Here is a 12,678-nt window from a genome sequence, read left to right as displayed (position 1 = left end):
CATACCTGATAACACTTTCAAAAAAAGCAAAATATGCCATTTTCAAGTATTTACTGGAAACATGTCTTTTTAGATTTATTAACAAATGTACAACTCTGGACAATTTATTATTTACAAAATTAATATGGTCAGACCATGACAGCTTACAGTCTAATTTTATACCAAGTAATGTTACAACATTTTCATAATCATGAACAAATTGATGGTTTTCATGATTCTTTTTCAAGGTCACCAATAGTCTCTGTATTTTTTGAGAATTTAAAAACAATCCATTTATTTACTGTAAACCATTCTTCAGCATCTTTAAAAACAGAATCGGCAACATTTCCCATACAATCTAAATCTCTATGGGTAACAAGTAAAGAGGTGTCATCAGCGTAAATTGTTGACTTACAAGCTAAATTAAATCACTCATTGAATAAATGTAGGTTTACATGTTTGTACCAAATTTCATCAAAATCGGATCATTTTTGCTCGATTTATCGCGCTAACGGACACATATATATGTATATGAAATTGAACGGATGGTGTTTTTGGCCTCTAGGGACCTCAAAACGAAAAAAAAATCGGTCCCGCGTCCAGGTCTTACCATGAGTACTACGGTAATAGCTTATCCCCTATATGGGAAATTCGCTAAAAATTTGAACGAATGGTGTTTTTGGCCTCTGGGGACATCAAAATGAAAAAGTAAATCGGGCCCGGGCCTAGGTCTTACCATGAGACCTACGGTAATAGCTACTTCCCTGTAGGGAAATTCACTAAAATGCAGCAATAAACTAGCACCAGTGTTGGGGAAGCTACTTTTAAAATGTAGCTAGCTACAACTACTGCTACATTTCCAAAAAAGTAGCTTAGCTACAGCTATAGCTACTGTTCCAAAAAAGTAGCTAGCTACAACTACAGCTACAATGAAATGTAGCTATAGCTACAATTTTAGCTACTTTCCCAAGACGTTACTTTTATTCCATGCACATTAGGTAAATGAAAAAATAATTTCAACTACATTTTTATGGAACAAACACTACAACAACAAAATGTCGGTATTGTATCTAACATTACCGAGAAAACAACTTATTCCTAGATTGTATTTAATTAGATGGCATCATAAACCTGACTACAATACATACAACCTTACGACAATACAACCAAAATAGTTGGGTGTTCCATCATATTAGTATTTATTTTTAAATATTGCATTATTTTTAAGCATCTTATGTTAATTTCATTAAAGGGCATACAACCAAACTATATTTTAAAAGCTCATTTCATTTTATTTCTTTAATGTACATTCATTTATAAATGCCTTATATGAACTATTAAAAACAATAAAACTGTAAACGATTATTTAAAAATACTTTTTAGCCTACTGAAATTGGAGTTTATTTTACATAAACCTTTCTTAATTTTTAGTGTTAAAAAAAATTGCTATAACTTTTAACCATAGTGATAAGATACTTGTTCTATGAATAACACTTTTCAATGTCAAGAAACCGTATTTTGTCATTATGCATAGGGCAAATTGTGCTTCAACAAACGTTGGTGCAGAAAACAGTATTCAACAACTTATACGGTACTGAAATCGGCATTTTAATTTAACATGTTGAAAATTGTAAAGTAAAAATAACATGTAGACCTAGGCCTACTTGGCTAAGTAACAAATTGGCTATAGTAGGTGTGTTCTTACAAGGACTAAACAGATATATTCCTATTAATTGAACTTGGTATTCATTAATCCAATAGCATAGCCTAGGAATAGTCCTTGACAAACTATGCTATTTTTTCAATGTAAGTTTCATGTTACAGCACATGGAGACTTTGTCGTTACAATAATTATGTAATCTAGGCATATCTTAAATCTCATCAGGTAAATTTCCTCTTCGTTAATTTAGTAGACCTTTGAAAAACCTTCGTAATCCAACCAAGGAAGAGCTTGTGATGATGAACCACAATCAACAGCTGAAGCAAAAATTGATAGACCAGCTTTCTCATTATTTTAAGGTTTAGTGTTGGTTTCCATTAAAACCCAAGTAGAAACTATCGAAACTAAATTGACTAGTAATTTCCCTGTCAATCACTTGCAAGCATTCAATAGCTCCTCTTGTCACCGGTAACGTCACAGAAAACATACTACTATAACCCAGAATGCCAACCGCATGGTAAAAAGCATTAAGTGTTTTGAGAGACCTTTGCCTGTCAATCGCAGGCAGCGCCACCAGCGTTGCCATGCACTCAGCATAGCATGGTCCGTAATATAGGCCACTGTAAATACGTTTGTCAAGATAGGTACCATTTTAGGCAAGGTTTCTGTGCTTGGATGTTATTAGACACAATGTTATAAGAGCACAATAAAATTATTCTGCAGGATGAATTTTCCGTTAGAGAAATATAAGCCGAATTATAAATGACACAATGCGAGTTTGAGCATTTTGTAACTATATTATATGGGTAAGTTACATAGATTTTTTAGGCTGCTGCTCAGTGTACTTTAAGAATAGCCTATGTATTTTAGAGATCAATTAAATGGTTTTTGTTGCAGAGGAGCGCTAGTAAACATGCACAACCCTTTTCGTTAGTCTAATAACATTCAAAGGCTCTCTAAGAGTTCAAGTTCTAATTTGTATACATATATATATTATTTTTCACTAAGCTGAATAAATACATCGAAGTAACCTATCTGAAAAGTCTGCAGTATATTGCAGTTTTTCAGCTTAATGACTTTCTAAATCATGCACATATTTCTACATAAAATATTGTAAAATGTTTTATCCAGTTGCTTTAAACCACTATTAAATTAACAAAATATGGACACGGCTCAAATGGGCACCGTTCCCTTCTGCACTTGTATTATTTTGTATTGTATTACACAATCAAAGATTTTTCCAATGATTGAAAGCATGTATGACGAACCTATGATGATCTGTCTAGAATAATATGATAAAATATAGGGAAAATAAGGTGTTAAAAAGGCAGACACCAACTCGTAAAATAGATGTAAGATGATCAATAAGAAATAATTGTAAGAGTTATTGTGATAAAAGGATTTTCCACTGATTTCGTTAAAGAACTTTATATTGCAAAAACCTGACATGATACAGGAAGAAAATCAATTTTAAAATAAGAAAATAACATTGCAAATACTTCTTTTGGACAATTCAGTAACTCCCAATAAATGCGTGTTGTTTAAAATACAATTTTAAAATTAACAACTGTTTTATTAAAAAGTATTATCCACCTGACCAAAATGTAAACAAATCTGTGGAGGGATCTTTAAAGGCTTCTGGGGCAGAGCCCTAAGAGAATTTACTTTGTTTTTCTTTTGATAACTCATCTACAGACCAAGACCTTTCTTTGGACACTTCAACCAAGTTTCTACGTCCAGCCGTTCTCTCAAATTAGAGGAGACAAAGTTTCCAATTAAATATTTAGATTCACTCATGTTAATCTTATGGGAGGAAACACAACTTTGATGGAAGATCCTGCCCAAACTAATAAAAATATCAAAAAACGAAAAACACTTTGCAAAACTACAGACCAGGGCAATTTTTTTGACACTTTAATCATCAAAATCGGTCCAAAAATGAGGGAGGAGTTCTGTTAACAAAAATCGGCTTAGCGTATTATATAAATTTGTGCTTTTAATCTAACTTCCTTGTTTTAAAAAAATGTGTGTGAATTGGGAAGCTCATTTGCTCAAATTAAACATGCTTTTGTTTGCAGATCATTTCTTTGTTTGCAATATATATATCAAGATAATTTTTGCAGTAGTGTGCCACGCAGTATACAGGCATGTAATCGTATTAAAGAGTTTTCAATTGTGATTAATTGAATGAAACACGGGCTAGAAGCATGTGCCACATAGTACTCTCTGCACCGCAACACTGAATTGTGGTGGGGGAGCTGAGTAGGGCCGGCTCTTTTTCAAGCACCTAGCACAGCTTGAGTCAGCATTCCACTTGTTGTAGTTCTGTGGCTGTGACTCCCCCTCATGTTTGTCGTCGCGTTGTCCAATTGACCCGACCGCAATCAATTTTTTCCCCCTAGGATGCTAGGCACGAGCCCGGGATTGTTTTCACATTACTTCAGGCTAGACCTAGGGGTTGCAGCATTATCAATTGGATAAAATCCATTGGTGATTTGGCGGGATTTGAACCCGGGACCTCAGGAACCGAAGTCCTGTGCTCTAACTACTACACCAGCTCGCTCCCCCTGACCGCGATAATAGCGACCGCCCATATGTAAATCTTTTTGTATATACATTATTGACTATAGTGTTAATGATAAAAAGATAACTTAATACATTGACTGGTGAAAATGCTGGTTATAATTTCGTTCCAAATATACCAAATACACACAATGAAACAATCACAAATTCTAAAATAGTCAACGGATCGGAATACTTTCCACGCAATGAAATGGCGGGAACGACTCTAAGTGCACAAGTTATAAGAACCTCACCAGTGAATGTTAAGCTCACACTGAAGCAATGAAATAGGAGTCGAAAGTAGAGGGGAAGATCCGCGAGTTGCGCGTCCGGCGCTAGTTTTGCGGGGTGTGAATCCGTGATATATGTAGCCAATGTGTTGAGAACCCCTTAAGATGCCACATATGCTGATGAAATGCATAGGGTGACACAAACATCCTACCTACCCATGTACTAAAGCTATAACAAAAAGGTAATCTAATATAATATGATTGATATAATAGTAGGCCTATATTTTGTAAACAAGAAATTGCTCAATAGCCTGACTAAGCAATATGGTAAATTATTTTTTCTAACCTGCAGATGGGTGTCTAGTAGTTCTTCATATTTTCTTAGCTTTGCTAGTTCTTTTTTTATTTCTGAAATGGAACACAGCGGTCCCTGAAGTGGGAATTCCGAACCCCTAAAATAACATAATAAAAAGCTTAAAATTCAAAAAACAGAGTAAACTACATCTAAAAATGTAATCCATATTATTAATATGCTACATGAAACTTTGAAAACAATAAGGATTTTTTGTTTTAAGATTTAACCCCACAATTATAAACCATAATGTTCGTCTAGATGTGTAGATTTGCAAACTAGCCTTACAATTTAGAAAAAGTCCCTTGGGCTCAGCCTCAGTGGCTTTTAAAGTTCTCATGTTATCCTTAAGAGGACCATATTTGTTTACATTATGATCCGCTGGATAATTTAAATGCTGCTAATATTTTAGTTGCAATCTAAGGAAATGTGTGCTACAAAAATTTACTGACTTGGTTGAAATTAAATATTTACTACAGTATTTGAATTTGGGTTCGCGTAAATATTACAATGGAAGAAAGGGAGAAAGCCTGCCTCCGTCTTGCAGAAAAAGTACTTGTTAAACTAATTCTATATTTAAATAGGGAATAAATATGATATTTTTAAGGATACATTTAAGTGTAAATCCAATCCAAGTCTGCAAGGTTTGCTGTGGCGGGGGTATTTTATTTATTTATTTATAATCTATCTATATATAAATAGGCAAGTACGTTTCTTTAAAACCTTTTTTCCCAGCTAGTGTGCATCGCAGGAAAAATGTACGCATACCGTTAGAAAGATAGTTTCCTGTAGAAGTGCAGAATCCCTTTAAAAATTAAAATAGGCTCAAATAATAGCACAAAAAATGGATTTGAAATTAAAAAAAAAAAATTAACATGGGCTTTATGGGTTGCCATGTTGGCAACAAAATTACAACAAAATATAAACAGGAAATCAAAACAAATGGAAAAAATTACAATCACATGTTTTATTTACAGCGTGGGGTGAAAATAGATAAGCCTGTACCTTTACATTCCATCCCCATGTTAAAGTTGTCACCAGTTTTTTAAAAATTAAATTCGTCGTAGTTGATGTGAGCCACCAACAGATTGCACTAATCTAAATGACTAATTTCTGTCGGATACACGATGTTTTTTACCAAGTAAAACTTATATAAATATAATAAAGATATAATAAAAATAGAATAAAATAAGGTAGAAAATAGAATTTAAGACACACATTTGGTGACTGGCTCTCACAACTATGTGTTTTAAAAAAGTCCATGGGATGTCTACTTCAGTATCCAATAGTCAATACAAGATTACATGTTTTTGTTTGAGTTTTCGACCACTGGACGACCACTAGTAGTTATTAAAGACAACCTAATGTGGCTATGAGTGGGAAAAATTTGTAGAAAACACTAAAAAACAAGATAAGCTTTTGAAAAATGATAATATATTTACAAGAAACTAGCTTTACTACCGTGTTTACTTTTTAAATTCCCTCAAAATGTGAACAGATTTTTTTTTTCAAATGAAGATTATATTAACCAAACAGCAGTTTCAAAACAAACTATATGTTATTGTTTTTAATTGTCTTTGTTTATACTTTTTTATTTATCAATTGATGTAGTGAAATTGATATAAAGGATAGGTGTGGACGATTTGTTTAATGATGTTAGGACAACAAAGTTATACTGTACTGTGAATTTTATTTGATATTATCGTTTTATTTTAGGTAGTTTCTCTTCAGACCTACTGGAAATTGTGTTTGGTATAAGTAATTGTGTGGTGGTAATAATAATTATGGAAGAGGCAGGTATGCGATGGAAGGTGGTCGTTGACTAGTTCTATACACTTCTCAATTGACTATTACTCTCTCTACTGTAGGCTACTTATAATTAGTGTGTGAATAGTTAGTGTGAAAAGCGTCACAGTTGCTGTTTTATTGTAAAATTATTAGACTTAAAATGCATATCCTATAGGCCTATGATGGGATAAAAACATATTTGGTCACGCAACATTTGTTTACAAGATGATTTTTCACGTTTCCATTTAAACTGCAAGAAAATATTTTGTCTTTATACGTGTAAACCAGCTATTCTGAATTGTGCACAGTTTTAACTGACTACTCAATTCCCGTATGTAGGACAGGCTAACACTTCGTTGAATGTAATTTTGAAAAGTAAATGTGTTGAATTTTACAGTGGCTAGTTGATTTTTTACACTCCTTGCTAACTAAAATTACTCTAATTATAAAATAAATAATAAAAGCACGCATGTTTTAACTCAACACAAATTCTAATTCATGAATGTTTACAAAACTAAAACAATAAAAAAATATATGATGGTAAAAATAGATATAAAATGAAATATTGAACAGTCTTAGAGAAGTCATAACAACGACATAAGAAATGTGTATTATTAACATAAATTAATGTTTTGGATTGCCAGGTTAAAATTACCATCATAATAAATTGAAATTCAACTGAAAATAACTTAAATAATAAATGCCTACATTTGTTGTAAATAAAACGTAAGTGTTCTTTATATTTATTTTACGATCAAAATAAACTATAGCCTACAAAAAATAGGCTACTGGGGGCTCGATCCCCCAGTACTTAGCTTATAATAACACACAGGTTAACTTTTTAAATGTGTATGTAAAATGTAATTTAGGTTATGTTTGATTTTTTAAAGGATATGTTATTTCTTTATGTTATAACTAACATGAGCTGATCCGCAGCTCCGCAGCTGTAGTTGACAACTAGTATTTAGATTTATAGCAATGTGAACATTTCCATGCAGTGGTAGGACAATAAATCTTTTATATCCTCTTGAATCTGGGAAAGTCATAAAACTAAACATGAACCTATAAGGAATCAAGTTTTCTATCTACTATTCTAATGTACCGTATAGCAAAGGCCTACTTACTTCCACTGGATGAGATTTTTGTTCTTCTTTTCTATAAGTCCTATCCCTTCCAGCACATTTGTTATGTCATAAATCCGCCTCTTTTGACTCACTGCTAATAAATCAGCAGCCTAAAATGAATATTTTATTAGGATATAAATGGTTTCCATTACTATTATTTGTAAAAGTGACACCGACCTAGTATTACAAAAAAATTTAAGGCTATTTAAATGTAACAGGATTTGGCACTTTGAAATTTTCAACACGTTTCCACAGCCTAAGGGGCTTACAAAATTGAGAAAATATACGAGTCCATATTATTTCTACCAAACTTGAGATTTAGAAACAAACAAAAAGATAAATGGTACCGGTACCATTAAGTTTTGAACTGTAACTTTTTACAGCATTGGGGGTTGTACCATTTTGTTTCTAGAGTTAAAAGGACAACAACATACTACATAAATTTAAATTGAAATCGTTAGAGCCGTTTTTGTAAAAATCCAATATTCTTGTTATTTATATAGGTTTAATTTTCAAAATCACCATTAAATTCAAATTGAAATAAATGTGGGAATACCTACCATGGATTACTCCATACTGAATTTAATCAAAAATGGACTGGACAGGTGTAGTCTGAAGCTCTGTAGGTACCGGTACACACGTACACGGGCGCACATACACACATTAGGCCTACCAGTACTTCAAAATCCACATGTTTGAGTTCAGGGGTAGGCCCTAACCTAAAAAGATATTACCACCAAAAACTCTTCAAACTCCAAAATTTTGACAAAAACAATTAATTAGGCCTACTGTTACATATGTTATTAAGATTCACAGATGTTCAGAATTTATTATTATTATGTTTGTTTAATTCAATGTTTTTGTTTAGTTCAATGCTAACATTATGAAATGATTAAATTGAGTTTCATACAGTTCTTGTTAATAATTGTATTTAATAATTGGCGACGAGGACAATTAATTATTTCTACGTTTCTATTTTACACTTAGGCCTATTACATTTTACTAGTACAAATAATTGATTATGGCCTCCTTACAAGGAAATGAAACATTGAGTGAACTGAAGAAAGCAAGGGCTGTTGTTAAAGGTCAGTTGACTAGAGCTGAGAGAATGCTGGAAGAATTGTCTGGTATTAAAGTTGATAGTATCAGAACAAGACTCTCAGTGATACATGCTTATTGGGAACGATTCGAGCAAATCCAGCACAACATTGAAGTAAAAACAGATTAAGAAGAACTTGACACTGAAATCACATACAGGACCGACATGGAGGGTATGTATTTAAAAATAGTTGATGTATTACAACTCCGATTAAGTGAATTGGAAAGAGTCAACGAACCAGAAGAACTACAGCAGATCAGACCATACAGTGTTGATACTCAGAAATTGCGACCGCTTACATCAACAAGGAATGTATCCTACAGATAAGGTATACACATTACTTCATTCTTTAACCCCTAGCCTACATCAGAAGGTTTATGATTTATGTGCTCCAGAAGTACCTCTGGATAAATCATATACAGAATTGGTGAGAATGTTGACAGATTATGTTGATCCACAGCCAAGTACTTGGGCTTTACAGCACAAATTCATGTCTAGAGTACAGGAGCCCAATGAAACAGTTAAGATTTATTCAGTGGAATTGCAAAAACTTACATCTAATTGTGAGTTTAACGGTGAGTCTTGCCAGAAATCAATTGCTAATACACTTTTGCGAATGCAGTTCATAAGGGGGTTAGTTAATAAAGATATTAGAGCCAAATTGCTTCAGGATGATTCATTTGTATCGTTTCAAGATGTCGTCAAAGCAGCGACAGCGATGGAAATTGCAAACCACGAGAGAGATCTATCTGAACACTATGCAACTAAAACTAGTAGGCCTAGTACAGTACATCAGATTGAGGATAAATACAAAAATGTATCAACTAAATCGCACATGACATCAAACCAGAAAAAGCCTTCACCTCTTTTTGACAGTCTTTACAGATGTGGTCCTCAAAACCATAGGACCAATAACTGTGAATTTGCTTCAAAGATGTAACAAATGCAAGAAACAGGGACACTTAGCCAGAGTATGTTTAGGATCTACAAGAACAAAAATTCACCAAGCCAAAGAAGAAGACTGTCAAGATGAACAACACGAGATTTTCAAAATAGATAGAAGAAATGGTGATAAAATTATGCTTGATTTTTTTTTTTTTTTTTTTAAAGAGGTTGGCGGCCTCTTTTAACCTTGCATTTGCCCGTCCACATAGACTAAGCGCCCGTGCGTGGATCGTTTATCAGTTGAAGGTAAACCAGTTCAAATGGAACTGGATTCAGGTTCTGCTATAAGTACTCTGCCTTACTCTACATTCAAGAAACATGAGATTAATAGGAAAATGTTGTATACACAAGTGCAGCTATGAACATACACTCGAGAAGTTTTCAAACCAAAAGGAGTTGTTTTTGTGCATTGTACATACAAAGATCAGGAATTTACAGGCAAACTTTACATCGTGGATGACAACCTTGACGCAATATTTGGTCACGATTGGTTGCGAGAAGTTCAGTTAGACTGGGCTGAACTAAAGGCAGTACAACAATACCCAAAAGTGTGGTCTCGACAACCTTTTAGAGAAGTTCAAGGATGTGTTTGAACCAGGTATCGGTAAGATTCCAGAACAACTTGGACACTTACAACTTGTCGATGGGGCTCGTCCAGTATTTATGAAGGCTAGGCCTGTGCCATACGCATTAAAACTGAAAGTTGAACAAGAACTTGACCGCTTGGAAGAAGCAGGAATAATTTCGAAAACTCAAGAATCTGAGTGGGGAACACCAATCGTTCCAGTAGCCAAGCCTAACGGAGATGTGAGAATATGCGTGGATTACAAAGTGACAGTAAACAAGCAGATCCAAGATGAACACCACCCTATTCCCAAAATTGAAGACATATTTGTCAACATGAATGGTGGAAAATTATTTTGTACACTAGATTTAAGAAACGCTTAGGCTACCTTCATTTGGAAATGGACAGTGATAGTGCAAATATTCAAACCTTAAGCACGCATAAGGGACAGTACAGGGTACATAGATCAATGTTTGGTATTAAAGTTGCTCCTGGCATTTGGCAGAAAACAATTGACAAGACATTGGCAGGCCTAGAGGGAATACAGTGCTTCTTTGAAGATATAGTCATTCAGGGAAATTCAGAAGACGAACTACTTCTGCGTTTGGAAAATGTCTTAGGAAAACTAAGAGAAAAAGGTTTAAGACTCAATCGTGACAAATGCAAGTTTCTCCAGAAAAGAATACATTATTTGGGCCACATCATTGATGAAAAGGGTATTATTCATAAATGTATGGACAAAGTGGCTGCCATAGCAAAGGCAAGAAAACCTGAGAATGTAAGCGAACTCCGGACATTTTTAGGTTTGGTAAACTATTACAACCGATTCATAAAAGACCTAGAGCTACTCTACTGAAACCATTACATAAACTTTTACAGAAAGGGAACAAATACGTTTGGAATGAACAATGTGAACAGAGTTTTGAACATATCAAGAAAGTTATCTCCAGTGATACTGTTCTTTGCCACTACAGTCCAGAACTACCGCTAGTATTGGCAAAAGACGCATCTCCTGTTGGGTTAGGCGCTGTTATATCACACCGTTTTCCTGATGGGACTGAGAAACCAATTGCTTTTGCCTCTCTAACGTTGACGAAGCCTGAACAAAAATATAGTCAGATAGACAAGGAAGCAACTGGCATTATTTGGGGCCTTAAAAAGTTCTTTACTTATTGTTACGGTCGCAAATTCACCCTCGTAACCGACCACAAACCACTAGTCGCAATCTTCAACCCAGAAAAAAATCTTCCATCCATGATTTTTTTTTATGTATTAATTATATTCTAGAGTGACATATCCACATTTATAGGTAAATAAGAAGGACGGGTGATGAAAGATCCGGCAAAATTCCGCAGTGTAACACTGGTAAGGCCAGTTTAAAACATTAAAGTACTCAACGAGGGGACTTCTCGCTCATTTAAAATGGCTAAAAAGTTAAAATCATAATATTATATACTCCCGGGATCCCAGGATCGGCTGAGACAAATCCCGGGATTGGATTGAAGGCCCGGGATTGAGACCCCTACGTGACACCCTCTCAAGAGTCCACCGAAAACATGGAACATCTGTTAGTAAAATTAGTAGGTTTTCACCTGAAGAGCTGACTAAGTAAGAGTGGAGTTATGCTGTTCGCTGTTCATGTTAGCATACCGCTTGCTCGAGACTTTACATACCGTACAAGTATATCCTATGGCGTGATATGACAGAAGTGGCTAAAGTACTCAAACATCATAAAGCTGCAAGCTACACCATCACAAGGAGCCCAAGAGAAAACACTGCGCAACCAATCTAATAAAGACTAGGAATTTCATCTGTCTGCAACCATTGCATCTATGCTTGTCTGGTTAAAATAAAAACCAGTGAATCATTACCAAACACCAGAAGGCATTTTCAAACACCTACAATAAAAAGAAAAGAGCTGGCAGGATCTAAAAGTGCCCCCCCCCCCCCTATTCCCATGGATCCGGGTTCTTCTTTAAGTTGAGACTGAAAGAACAAAAAGACTATAAAGTATTTAAACTTAACACAATAGACCCAATTAACTTACATCACTAGGTACAAAGTACCTTGATGATAACCTAGGGCAGTCACGACTAAGTAACCTAAGTCCAACACTGTCGCTTAAACCCCCCTCGCCTTAACGGCATGTTATTCCATGCATGTTATAGCATGTTAGGCCCCGTCCTAGGTGGACGTCGTAAAATCGGTCGGTCGTCCGTGCGAGCGAATCAAGATTCGCACAGTGGGGCGTGAAGTCGTCGCAGCGACTGACGTCAGTTCCCTCTCATTCGACCAGTGCCACCATGTAATCGGTTGAGAAAAGACGTAAGCTCGTGCTGCTGGACAGTTCTTCTATAATCTATTCAATTAAGAA

General features: G+C 34.8%; 1 protein-coding gene across 3 annotated transcripts in view; it reads right to left on the bottom strand.

Annotated features, from left to right (window-relative positions):
* LOC129004922 (transcription factor E2F4-like) overlaps positions 1-12,678 on the bottom strand; it is a 91,306-nt gene that overhangs the window by 77,363 nt on the left and 1,265 nt on the right. For 2 of the 3 annotated variants that reach the window (XM_054433629.1, XM_054433630.1), the window contains exons 2-3: positions 7,696-7,805; positions 4,778-4,883 (exon numbers count right to left, since the gene is read on the bottom strand). In XM_054433629.1, coding sequence (XP_054289604.1) covers positions 4,778-4,883; positions 7,696-7,805 — 216 coding nt within the window. Of the gene's footprint in view, positions 1-4,777; positions 4,884-7,695; positions 7,806-8,255; positions 8,415-12,678 lie in introns of all 3 variants that reach the window. The other variant, XM_054433631.1, reaches the window with a different exon arrangement.

Source organism: Macrosteles quadrilineatus, unplaced genomic scaffold, assembly GCF_028750875.1.
Source record: "Macrosteles quadrilineatus isolate MER2022 unplaced genomic scaffold, UCM_ALF_1.0 Scaffold_13__1_contigs__length_4303367, whole genome shotgun sequence".
NCBI classification, from domain to species: Eukaryota; Metazoa; Arthropoda; class Insecta; order Hemiptera; family Cicadellidae; genus Macrosteles; species Macrosteles quadrilineatus.
This window is presented reverse-complemented; position numbering and strand designations above follow the sequence as displayed.